The sequence below is a fragment of the Aspergillus brunneoviolaceus genome (genome assembly GCF_003184695.1).
Source record: "Aspergillus brunneoviolaceus CBS 621.78 unplaced genomic scaffold BO95scaffold_67, whole genome shotgun sequence".
Lineage (NCBI taxonomy): Eukaryota > Fungi > Ascomycota > Eurotiomycetes > Eurotiales > Aspergillaceae > Aspergillus > Aspergillus brunneoviolaceus.
Genome location: NW_020290797.1, coordinates 132,145 through 144,217, shown reverse-complemented (window position 1 = coordinate 144,217; position 12,073 = coordinate 132,145). Strand labels below are relative to the sequence as shown.

The 12,073-nt window shown below is 50.5% G+C and overlaps 5 protein-coding genes across 5 annotated transcripts; 4 read left to right on the top strand and 1 right to left on the bottom strand.

The window, feature by feature from the left end:
• Positions 1–698: 698 nt before the first annotated feature.
• On the bottom strand, positions 699–1,953 carry BO95DRAFT_504555 (terpenoid synthase; the record flags this gene model as incomplete). The annotated part of the gene is made up of 3 exons (XM_025591127.1): positions 699–1,093; positions 1,181–1,533; positions 1,624–1,953. The coding sequence occupies 3 exons, from the start codon at positions 1,951–1,953 to the stop codon at positions 772–774; spliced, it is 1,005 nt and encodes a 334-aa protein (XP_025438786.1). The 3' UTR covers positions 699–771.
• A 754-nt stretch (positions 1,954–2,707) lies between these two features.
• Positions 2,708–3,515, top strand: BO95DRAFT_455972 (uncharacterized protein; the record flags this gene model as incomplete). Its single annotated transcript, XM_025588380.1, has 2 exons — positions 2,708–3,225; positions 3,302–3,515. 2 exons carry the CDS (start codon positions 2,708–2,710, stop codon positions 3,513–3,515), a joined length of 732 nt encoding a protein of 243 aa, XP_025438785.1.
• A 736-nt stretch (positions 3,516–4,251) lies between these two features.
• On the top strand, positions 4,252–6,014 carry BO95DRAFT_504551 (FAD-dependent oxidoreductase; the record flags this gene model as incomplete). The annotated part of the gene is made up of 4 exons (XM_025591126.1): positions 4,252–4,550; positions 4,621–4,892; positions 4,968–5,338; positions 5,411–6,014. 4 exons carry the CDS (start codon positions 4,252–4,254, stop codon positions 5,870–5,872), a joined length of 1,404 nt encoding a protein of 467 aa, XP_025438784.1. The 3' UTR covers positions 5,873–6,014.
• Positions 6,015–6,401: 387 nt separating this feature from the next.
• On the top strand, positions 6,402–8,262 carry BO95DRAFT_446179 (uncharacterized protein). Its single transcript, XM_025587314.1, has 3 exons — positions 6,402–6,953; positions 7,024–7,107; positions 7,176–8,262. The coding sequence occupies exons 1-3, from the start codon at positions 6,443–6,445 to the stop codon at positions 7,934–7,936; spliced, it is 1,356 nt and encodes a 451-aa protein (XP_025438783.1). The 5' UTR covers positions 6,402–6,442; the 3' UTR covers positions 7,937–8,262.
• Positions 8,263–8,523: 261 nt separating this feature from the next.
• BO95DRAFT_446177 (Zn(II)2Cys6 transcription factor) lies at positions 8,524–11,202 on the top strand. Its single transcript, XM_025587313.1, has 3 exons — positions 8,524–9,217; positions 9,295–9,774; positions 9,844–11,202. Exons 1-3 carry the CDS (start codon positions 8,690–8,692, stop codon positions 11,158–11,160), a joined length of 2,325 nt encoding a protein of 774 aa, XP_025438782.1. The 5' UTR covers positions 8,524–8,689; the 3' UTR covers positions 11,161–11,202.
• Positions 11,203–12,073: the final 871 nt, after the last annotated feature.

The window sequence follows — 12,073 nt, the reverse complement described above, 5'->3', positions numbered from 1 at the left end:
GGAGTGAGAGAAGGAGGTCTCTGTGAGAGGCTGACAAGGATCCATGGCCGTGTAATTGCTCCGAGCATAGAGCCTACGGTGACCGCTAACATAATCGAAAGAAAAGATACTGTTGGATGAATGGGAAGATGTAGGTCTCGGTCGTGGAAAAAAGCAAGAACAGGAAAAAAGAAACAAAAGAAAGAAATTGAGACAGAAGCGTGACCTTCAGTTGTGATTATGACTGCAAGTCCAACTGACGAACAATCGATGAATGATGGAAGTTCATGACCTGGTCAACTATTATCATGACAATATAGGTTGTCCAAAGAGCATCTGGAGATTATTTGCTTGACTGCATCTATCCGCTTACGGGATCCAACATCGTAGAGGACAAGGCAGCTTATACTTCCTAGCTAAACTCAATCCTTAGTTAAAGCTATTCCTAGTCAAAGCTAATGTATAGAATTGATCGGAGAATTATGGTGGCGTGACTTGAGCCGAAGAGCCGAAGAGCCTTGTTGTCACCCCCCAATTTGCAAGGGCCGTGAACCCTCGGAAATTTATGACTAAACTCAGAAAGCCAACCTACCGGATTACCACCATGACACAGTGTGGTAAAGAAATACAGAGAGTTGGAAAATAATTAGAACAGGGAGAGACAGACATGTAATGCTGAGTTCAAACCACAACGCCGCTGTATGTATCGCGAGAACCACTCGTCCCCCCTGGCATCCCCCTATCTGGAAGTACACCACGCCATACCAGGTATCACCCACTCTATACAACCCCCTACTGACTTTTCAAGTTCATCTTCTCGTTTCGTCCCCAGATGGATAGCCAGTCTTGCACAGAAGCACTGGCCAGCTTTAGTTCTGTAAAACATGCATTCCGCACCCCCTCGCTCTGAATCACCGCCAGAGCTTTCCTGATATTTCGGGGGGAGCTTGTCTCCAACGCTCTGGCCACCCAGTGGCCATCGGGGGCTTCAAGAGCCAGGATGATGGGATACGAATACTCGTGGTTGCGCAGGTCCTCTGCCAGCGCACCTTTCGCCTTGGCGTACTCGGAGGAGTAGACGTTCTTGCAGTCGTTCTGAAGTTGAGAGCACCATCTGTGTAGCGGGTTATATATAGTCAGCGCTCGGAGGGCCACTTCTTCAATTCAGAGAAGAGAAGGAAAAGGCAAGGGTGAGATATACGCCAAAGTGGTCATCGTCTCATTCATCGACGTGTCTTCCTTCACCAGCTGAGCCAGCATCCGAAACAGGGCCCCTGTCTTCAGGGAAGCCATTTTCTGATATGCCGCTACACGCTCGGTGTGCGATGTCGGAAATACACTCAAGCCATCTCGCCTCCACACCAACGACAGGTCCTGACCGGCCAGAATCTCCTCCAGATTCTGCATCAAGAAGGGAGCCAGCTTCGGGAACCGCTGCACCGTCTCGTTCAGGATCTGCGTCACCCGGTAGTAGGCCCGGTTGGCGGTCTCCGAAGGACCATAAATCTTGTGCGCTGCCGGTTTGCCTTTGCGAAAGTCGCTGTTGTCGGTGATCTACCGTGTGCGTATGTCTGCTATCAGTGAACATGCCCGAGCTGCAGACAGAAAAAACAGGCCAACAAAGGAAACTAGGCAACTACACACATCATCCACCAGCATCAAGCACAAGTGAATTGCATCCATAATCTCGTTGACCATCTTGTATTTGGCCGGGTCGTCGGTCTTGAGTGTGGGAGAGAGCTTGTGTACAAATGGTGCCCAGTGATACTTGCCATAGATCTGGCGGATGTAAGCATAAGGACATTCAAAGGAGGTCACTGTATCAGGCCTCTTCTGGCCGATCAAATATGCCTTCTTGGAGGTCGGCCACAGAGGAGGCATTCTATCCAGAAGCACATAGATAACAAGAGGGAAAATTCCAATAGTCGCCATCCATGGAAGAGACATGGAAGCAACATCTGAAATTGCGGTCATGATTCGCTGTTCTGGGTTCTTTTTCCTTCTTTTCGGGGCCCCTTTCCGCGGTTGTTAGGGCTTTTCAGTCAAGAAGCAACCAGGCAAGAATACTTCAGGTTACAGTGCAGGTGAATTTAGGATTTTGAATGAGGAAGGGTTCCTCTTCAGATCTATATATGTCATGGCATGGCTTTTAAAAATGCCCCACCAGCTGCAGATGGATTGCTTATGACCCTCGGGCCCCTTTCCCTTTTCTGCTGTATATGATGAAAGGTGGTCGAGGGCTTGGGACAAGTTACACTATCTCGTTTCCTCAGGCTTGCCGCTGATGCCACTTCCCTGACCTGGGATCCAACCCATCAGCTGGATGTCAGTCAATCAGTCAGTTAGGCATAGGTACATGCGCTTAATGCACAACATGGCGAACAATTTGCCAGACCTGAAGCTTCCCTGGCTGTCTTGCAGAGTCCTGCAGAAAGAAATATACGATCCTGGGTCACACGGTTGACAGATTTGAAGTCCAGTCCTACTCCGGGCGGGAGAACTCAGAGTACTTGCGTGGGAAGACTGAGGTCGTAGAAGGGTAGTAGCATAGCGGGTCCTCTGTTTCTGTGTGCTGCTTTCACACCCTCCGGTACTTGCTATCTCAAAGCAGACGTATATAAGCAGTGCCAAAGTAATGGTGCCATTGAGGGCATTTTGTATTGGACCAAGACTAGAGCCATTGCTTTTTCTACCCCCTTTCCTTCTTTTTCATGGCAGAGCTTTTCAAATGGACGGATTCGAATATTCGGAAGTGCCTGCAGAGTACGAAGCTCTCAAATGGCTTGACAGCCTATTCATCGCGGGGATGGGTCTCGGTTGGCTTGCGTACTATCTGAACGTGGCCTACACGTCCTTCCGAGACCAGACCTACAGCATGACCATCGCAGGGATTACGATCAACTTTGCATGGGAAATTGTATATTGCCTAGTATACCCAGCCAAGGGGATGGTCGAGCGCGTGGCCTTCTTTCTGGGTTTGCTTCTCGACATCACAGTCATATATGCCGCCATCAGGAACGGCTCCAATGAATGGCGCCAATCCCCACTGGTCATGAACAATTTGGCCCTGGCGTTTGCAGGCATGGCCCTCTTTTGGCTGAGCGGACACCTGGCCCTGGCCGCTCAGCTGGGCCCTGGTCTGGCTTACTCGTGGGGAGCCGTCGTCTGTCAGATGTTCATCAGTGTTGGCGATGTATTTCTCTTGCTGACTCGGGCGAGCACGCGTGGCGCTTCGTACACAAAATGGTGCGTTGACAGATAGTTTCGAGTCTATAGTTTGTTTATCCCGGCAGGAGACCCGGTGTGCTAACAGCTAAGTCAGGCTCTCGCGATTCCTGGGATCTATCTCCACCATCGGCTTTGCTTATATTCGCTGGGCTTATTGGCCAGGCGCCTTTGCCTGGCTGAATTGTCCGCTTATTCTCTGGGCTGTCGCCGTCTTCTTTCTCTCCGAGCTGCTCTATGGCTTTTGCTTTTTCCTTATCAAACGGCAGGAGGAGGCATCGCAATTGGACGACAAACATAAGCGTAAGTAGTTTGCGCGCTTTATTCTGTAACTTCATCTGAGTTTGGATCGCGAGAGCTGAACACGAGGCCAAATGTCGCTCGGGATAGAGAGATCTTATGGTCTGCGATGACAGGCAAGCCTGTAGTTGATATCACGTTGCTGTCGGTTGTTGCATACGAGGCGTGTAATTTTAGTTCCCCTTCCTTGTATTACCGCGGAGAAAGTCTATGTCCTTGAGTTGTTTCTTGGTCGTGGAGAGGGTCATACAAGGATCAGTGCTGTACTGCACTGCAGGAGGCTTGGGTCTGGGCTGAACTAGACAGGATGATTTTCCAAGAGAAAAAGAAACGACCACTGCGGAGATAGATGCTGAAGTTATCCAACAATTGTTAATTCAGGATTAATTATTCAACGTCAGTGATGTTCTCTTCCTTTGAACCATGAGATCTGTTGCGGCGGTAGATTGGAGGGCATTCATTTGAGGTGGTGTACAGGAGGATACAAATCAAGTATCACAGAGACACACCCAAGTCAACACAAACAGCATACCGGGCAAAATCTCTCGGGGAAATCAGGCCTTCTGAATGCAAGCCATTTTGTGACTGGTAATCAACCAGGAAGGGTTCCCATGGCAAAATCTCCCGGCTGTGTTTCCCCTTGGTCCTAGTAACATTCGCAACAATTCTGAGAACCTTCTCTTCTCAACCTTCCTTAAGTTAACCCTTTACCTCTAGCATTTCATCATACCTCTTTGCCAATCAAGTATGCCTGCGACACAGCCCCCCTTCAAGGTCATCATCGTTGGTGGCTCTGTCGCCGGTCTCACGCTCGCTCATTGTCTACAACATGCCAATATCGAGCATATCGTCCTTGAAAAGGGCAGTGACATTGCTCCGCAGCTGGGTGCCTCTGTGGGTATCATGCCGAATGGAGGCCGTATTCTTGCTCAGTTAAATCTTTTCGATGCCATCGAGCAGTTCATTGAGCCTACGCACAAAGCTCATATCACCTATCCTGACGGGTTCAACTTCGCCAATGTCTATCCCAAAATCCTACATGAAAGGTATTTCCCTCTGACCTTGGAATAAGATCTACTCCCAACACTGCGTCGAATCACCTGCTAAGTCTTGTAGATTCGGATACCCCATTGCCTTCCTAGATCGTCAAAAATTCCTCCGGATCTTGTACGAAAAATACCACGCGAAACAAAACATCCTCACCAACAAGAATGTCGTTCAAGTACGAAAGGTCGATCATGGCCTCCGCGTGACAGCGGCTGACGGCTCGACATATGAGGGGAATCTTGTCGTTGGTGCCGATGGCGTCCACAGTCGAATCCGATTAGAGATCTGGAGGCTTGCAGATGAGCTTCAGCCAGGGCTGATTTCGAATCGTGAACGAACTTGTCTGTGTCTCAGTCTCTAGTCAATGTTGAATCTACGACTGTGTGGGTGACAGCGCTGACAAATGCGAATTACAGCTATGACGGTCCAATATTCCTGCGTCTTTGGAATCTCGTCACGTATCCCGAATCTCGAGGTTCATGAACAGATCAATGGACTTTTTGATCATCTATCCATTCTCACCATACATGGCAAGAAGGGTCGGGTGTTCTGGTTCATCATCGCGAAGCTTCAGCAGAAGTATATCTATCCCGACGTTCCACGATTCTCAGACAAAGATGCTGCCAAGCTTATCGACAAGTTGAAACATGTGCGGTTCTTCAAGGACGTCTGCGTGGGGGATCTATGGAAGAATAAAGAAGTGTACTCCATGACTGCACTAGAGGAAGGCTTGTTCAAGACCTGGTTCTTTGAGCGTATGGTTCTCATGGGCGACAGTGTTCACAAGGTATGTTCACAACTACTCTTTCCTCACTTCGTTCTCTTTGGGGCTCAACCTGAAATAACAAATGATCTGTAGATGACACCCAACTTTGGTCAAGGGGCCAACTGTGCAATTGAAGATGCTGCGACCTTGTCTTCACTGCTGCACGACCTTATCAATGCGCGTGGTGTGCAAAACCCGTCCGATGCGGTTATTCAGGATCTTCTTCTGAGATATAAAGAGATTCGGTATAGCCGGATGAAGATGATGTGCAAGACATCGGCAGGAGTCTGTCGCACCCAGGCTCGGGATGGTCTCTATAGGACCCTTAGTGGTCGATACCTGATACCTTACTCAAGGAACTTGCCAGCCGATTTGGCGTCAGAGGTCATGGCAGACGCGGAAACGATCACTTTTCTGTCATGCCCTAACCGAGCAGCACTGGGTTGGCAGACGTGGGGAAAGCAAGCCCGAAGAATGGCCCACATTCGCAAGCTCATCTGGTTCCTGGTTTTACTCTCGCTGGGCCTGTTCTGTTATTGGCTCTCAGGAAGATAAAGATAAATCACTCGGGTCTAAGTTCAACTTACTGCCCTGTCATTGTTGCTAAACACCAAACAGGCTCTCACACGACAGTAAAGAGTCTTGGGCTGGCTGGTGGACAGAGAGGTAGAAGATGCAAATTAAAGCTAGAATTTTAATTGATACAAGGCTTATTTCATTCATTTCTCTTTTCTTCGGAGGGATTGGGCGATATCTTGGGAAAGAGTAGAATGCCTAAATCCAACCTATTTGACACCATCCAAATTGATGAGATAATTCGAGAATGTCATTTCAGCTAAGCCCAATCAATCATGCAGATGGAAGTGCACACAGTCACAGAAGACCTGAGACTATTGGACTTTCAGCAAATTCCTACCATGCCCTGCTCTACGAATTACTGTAAGAACGGACGGTTATTCTTAGGTGCCCGAGGCAACAATCCAGCGGGTATCAGCAACTACCAATTAGGGACTAGCGCCACCAGCTCCGATGCTCTCCAAGCTCTCATGAGGATTCCTCGACTCCCCCAAACCTATACATTTATCCCACACACTGAATCTAACACCTTCCCCGAGCTCGGGAAAAATGTCTTACGCGGTGGAAACCAAAAAGCGCAAGTTCCACCGTGTTCTTGAATCCCTGACGAAGCCCTCCTCGACACCCGCACTCACCAAGTCAGCCATCCCCGGAACCCCCACGCCCGCACGAGAACGTACCTCCATCGAGCATTCGAGCAAAAAGGCCCGCTTGGACTTCAGCGAGCTTCCATTCGCTCGTAGCTCTCTTCTGAACACACCGCGCCCAAATTCACGAGCCTCAAACAATTCCACACCACCGTCGCGCCCCAGCTTTGTCCCATGGGACCGTGGGCGCTTCCTGGAGCGATTGGAAACCTTCCGTCGCGTGGATCGGTGGGCACCCAAACCGGCGGCGATTAATGAGGTGGAATGGGCCAAGCGCGGCTGGATCTGTAACGATGTAGCGCGCGTGGTGTGCGTGGGCGGGTGCGGTGGCTCGGTCGTTGTCAAACTGCCGGACGAGCTGGACGAGCTGGACGGTTTCGATGCGGAGAAGGTGCAGGAAAGGAAGCAAGTCCGTGAGTCGGCATCTCACCTTTATCTATATCTCTTTCTTTCTTACGGGGGCTGATTGGGCGTGATTTGCAGGTACAAGGCTGGTGGAGGAGTATGTGGGACAGATCGTCACAGGGCATGGTGATAATTGTCCCTGGAGGAATAGAGGGTGCGATGGTATGATTGTGCATTACTTTCTCCTTGCTTGTATCTGATCTGCATTCAAACTGACCCAATTGCTCTAGCCACGATCCATCGGTTGCCATTGTCCAACCCAGATACGGCAATCTCCGGACTGCGCACGCGCTATTCCAACCTGGTCAAGATGGCGGATCAATTACCGGAGCACACCACTATACAGACCCCAGAGTCGCTTGATATAGACGCGATCATCGGCACACTTCCAACGGAATTCGGAAGCAACGAAAAGCCCCGCGAAGACATCGGATCAGAGACCCCTCAAGGGACCGAGAATGGCCAGGACTCGGACCAGACAACACCCTCCAACGAGTTATCAATCAACAAAACCGCCTTTGCGCTTGCCTTGTTCGGCTGGGATAGTGTCCCAGATGGGACAGCTGGTCTGGCGGGCTGCAGTGTGTGTTTCCGACGGTTGGGTCTGTGGATGTACAAACCGAAGGCCAACGGGACTGCTGCTCTTTACGGTTCGCTTGATGTGATCATCGAACACATGGAATATTGCCCATGGGTCAACGGAACCGCTCAGAGCGGGACCGGACGTGCGTCCGAGAAGCCGGAGAACCTTCGATGCGGGTGGCAGCTCTTGAGCCAGGCGCTCCAGGTACGGCATCGCCGCCAAGTTCGATCGACTGTTTCTGTTTCAAGTCGTGCGCCATCTGAGGCTCCTTCGACGGACGAGCTGGTAGTTGACGACAGCAACCCAGAAGCCAAAAAGGCTCGTGATCGCGAATGGTGGGCCAAACTTCGGCGCATGCGACAAGTGCTGAATGTCAAGTCTCCTCGGAAAAAGTCCGTTTCTCAGTAACTCGATTACTCCGCTTTATACCATTCTCCTTTCCTTATGTATCAACCCGCCTATTACATCTTTTATGCAGCGTGGCGTTTACGGCATTTGTATGCATAGGTCTTTTGTTCTTCATGGTTTACCAGTGACATATTGTTTCATTATGGGCAGAGCGAAGAAAGCATCATGATATAGGCAGGGAACAATGAGTTCAATGCTGGCACAAGATGCAAGCGAATCCCTAGCAATTTCTCTTTTCTACAGCGGAGCGATAACTGATGGGTGGGAGCATGTGATGCTACGAAACGGCTTGTGTTATCATTATTGAGTATACCGTGACAAACAGGTTCGATGATGTGGCCCGAGTGACAAAGAGATACTTTTCGACGAGTAATTTCCATATCAATCTGAAATGTGGCCTTGTGCTGGGCCTTGAAAGTTGTAGAATGTTTATACTTGGTAGTGTCTCATGCTTTGCACTAACTAGGTACGTACAGTACGGTGCCTAGACTAGAGCTAATCGGGCGGGATGTTTTGTCCTGAGGCATCGACAGCTTCCGTCGCCTTCCCCGGAATCAGACCCGTTTTGTCATTCCAGTTCATGACTTCTTCTTGATCAAGTCCACAATGGAGGGGGCTGTATATGGTGCGACCTCAATTAAACGATTCATAAAGCAAGTTCCGTCACTCGGACTCCTGGCTGAACCAAAGTCTGGCTCATGAGCACCAGCCACTTCTAGGATAGAGGAGGAAGAAAGACCTCACATACCAACCATGAATCATGAAGAAGCTCGGCAAGCCGAGCTCGCCTCCAGACGAGCGCCATCACAGCCACATCCCCAGAAGCCTAAAGTCAGGTTAAGTTGTGAAACCTGTCGTCAACGAAAAGTCAAATGCGACAAGCTCGACCCTTGTACCAACTGTCAACGGTTAGGGACAAGGTGCGTCCCCGTCGAGCGCGCGCGTCTGCCCCGTGGAAGATCGGGAAGACTAGCTTCCGAGCGGTCCAACTACGACCCGGATGCGAACCTAAAGAACCGCGTCGCTAAGCTGGAGGACATCATCCGAGGCCTAGTTCGGAGTGGCTATAGCTTCTCCCCTCGAGCTACTCCTCCTGTCCCTGATGCGCCCACTGCTGGAGATGATCCGCCCCCCAATGATCGGCCTGGGCCGAGCGTGGACCCGCGCAGCGATGATGATGATGATGATGATGATGATGACGCCTCGGAAGACTCGGACGGTAGGGCGCACACACCAGATAGCTACCTGGGATCTTCATTCTGGGCTAATCTCCTGAATGAGGTGAGTCTTTCATGAAATCTCGGTTCCCAGACGTGACTAGCTGGTTGTCAGTCCAATTGACGCACTACCGGATACAGGTGCCCGAACTGCATCCCAATGATGAGCGCAGTACGAGAGAAGGGAGCCGCAAGGCTGCAGATAACCAGCTGAAGATGTATCGACGACTGCTGGCTACGGCAAGTCGGCAGCATGGTTCAACCTCTGGAGAACAGCTGAGCCCTTCAAAGTATGCCCAGCAACAGCTCTGCCGGGTCTTTCTCGAAAGAGTGGACCCTGTCGTCAAGATACTGCATAGACCTTCCCTCTGTGCGTTCCTCTTGGAAGGGAAACCTTATCTAGATTATGAACCTGAACATTTGGCTCCAACCGCTCTTGCATCTGCTGTGTACTATGCAGCCTCGTGCAGCCTGTCAGAAGATGAATGCACACGCGCATTCGGTGTACCCAGAGCATCCTTGATAGTGGGATACCAAAGGGATGTGGAACTAGCTCTAGGGCGCGCAGATTATCTTACTACGAATGATCTGACGGTTTTGCAAGCATTTGTTCTTTTCCTGGTACGTCTCGGGTCCTTGAACGCGATGTTTATCAGATGCTATCTAGAGTATAATCTGACCTGTTGAAAGGTGTCACTCCGATCGCAAGATCAAAGCCGTCGAATGTGGACACTGCTTGCCATGGCCTTGCGCATTTCACAAGCCCAGTCGCTTCATCTGCCTAACCCACCGTTCACAGTCCGACCTTTCGAACGCGAACTTCGCCAGCGTCTCTGGCAAGCGATCGGCTTCCTTGACATTTTAGCCTCGATGGACCGTGATACTGAGCCCATGATGCAGGCGCAATGGCTGCAATCCCACCCTCCCCGTCACGTCAATGACGAAGACATCTCCTTCGACATGCAAGAAAGCCCCGTTGATTCTCCCGGCTTTACCGACATGACTTTCACTATGATTGTCGGCAAGGCCCATATAATCACCAGACTTCTAAACTTCTCTGATTTCACCGAGCCATCAGTGAGCACCCTCGCCCTCCGCCAACAGCTCGTCGTCGAATTCCAACACACCGCTTCCAAGTTACTTCATCATGCCCAACTAGACAAGAATCCTTTCAGTTGGTTCACCCGCTTAGTCGCGGAGGGGATCTATGCTTGCTTGCAACTCATTGTCATCCGGCCCCTCAAGCGCACGCCGCGCTTCACGCCTCCGCACGTCCAGGGCGACCGTCTCATCGAGTTCGCCGTCAACGTTCTCCAGAATTACCATTCTCTTCGGGACGATCCTCGCACCGTACCGTGGCTCTGGGTGGAGTTCGCTTTCCCGCCGTGGCACGGCCTGGCAGTAGCCGTCGCGGAGCTCTGTGTTTGCGAAGACAGGGCGGTCATGGAGAGATTCTGGCCTACGGTTGAGCAGACCTTCAACCGATTGGGCCGGCTCGTTGCTGATTCGAAGCGTGGGATGCTCTGGAAGCCCATGGAAAGAATCATGGCTCAGGCGCGCGCTAGGAGAGTTCAGTTGCTCGCTGCTTCAGCCCCCACCTCCACCCTTTATACATGCCCCTCTTCCTCATCACCATCTTCTTCTCACCGACCATACCAACCGCAGATCTCCTCTTCTGCTACTCTGTACGACTCGGAGGCACCGCAGCAGCAGCAGCAGCAGCAGCAGCAGCAGCAACAGCAGCCGCCGCCGCAACAACCGCCACCAGTCTTCACCTCAAACTTACCCTCTCAAAGCGCACAGCAACCACCACACCAGGGCCCACCCGCTCCAGTCGATGCCATGGCTGCCTTAGACACCCCCGAAAGCCTGGAGAACGCCGCCTCCTGGCCCAGTGTCTGGGATGCCGTTGATCTGGGGTACGCAAACTCCGCCAACGAGACGACCGCCTGGATGAACTACGAGAACTTCCTCACGGACATATATTTCTTGCCAGGTCTACGGTGATGGTCGTAACATAAATAACTGTATATCGGCTCAAGAACAAGCGATGATAGACCAAGAATACCAATTCCTCACTCCTTCTTACCTGCACATCTCCACTGGTTCCACAAATCACATTCCAAGGACGTACATCTGACTCTGTATCTTTTTTTAAAGTAAATCGTGCGAAAGAACAGATTATCGTCTAGTATTTCCACTCCTCAACGACGCACGCCTACCAATCCGTGACCGTCTGTAGTATACATCAATCACTAGCTAATTTGTCAAGAGAAAAAAAGAAAATGCGAGATGAGAACCACCACCCATGACCTGCAGGTCAAAGCAAGGAGAAGGGGAAATCCTGAGGGAGAAAGGAAATTGAGCCGTGTACAGTGTGATATACTTCATCGCAAGAGAGAAGGGGGTAAGTCAGAATAAAAAGAAAAAAAGCAAGCCCAGATTCTCCAAGTTCATGTTTCTCCGTACTGAAATGGTAAAAAGTATGGGAAAAGAATTCTACTACCCTCGTAAAAGCCGACCTAGTAGATCAGAACCGCCACCCGCCCGAGACGCCAGATAGTCATTCCGAAGTATAGTACCATGGTCCCCCCTATGACTCCCATTTTTCCCAGTCCGTTGTCGAACTTGTCGAGGGAAGACGCCCATCTTTCTCACTCTTGGGTGAGTGGATAAGTGAGGTGAAGCAGTACTGAATGGGAAAGGGAAAGAGAGAGGAATCGGATACACTTCAAAGAGAACACACTAAGTTTTAGTATGAAGAAATACTGAAAATGAAGAACTGTGATGAAGGACACGAAGCCAGGGTATTTGTACAAAAACCAAGATAGCGAGAAGAAGCGACGGGACAGACCCACGGAAAGATAAGGGGATTAGAGAAAAGACACTGATAGAATGAAGAGATAAGGGGGAAAGAAAA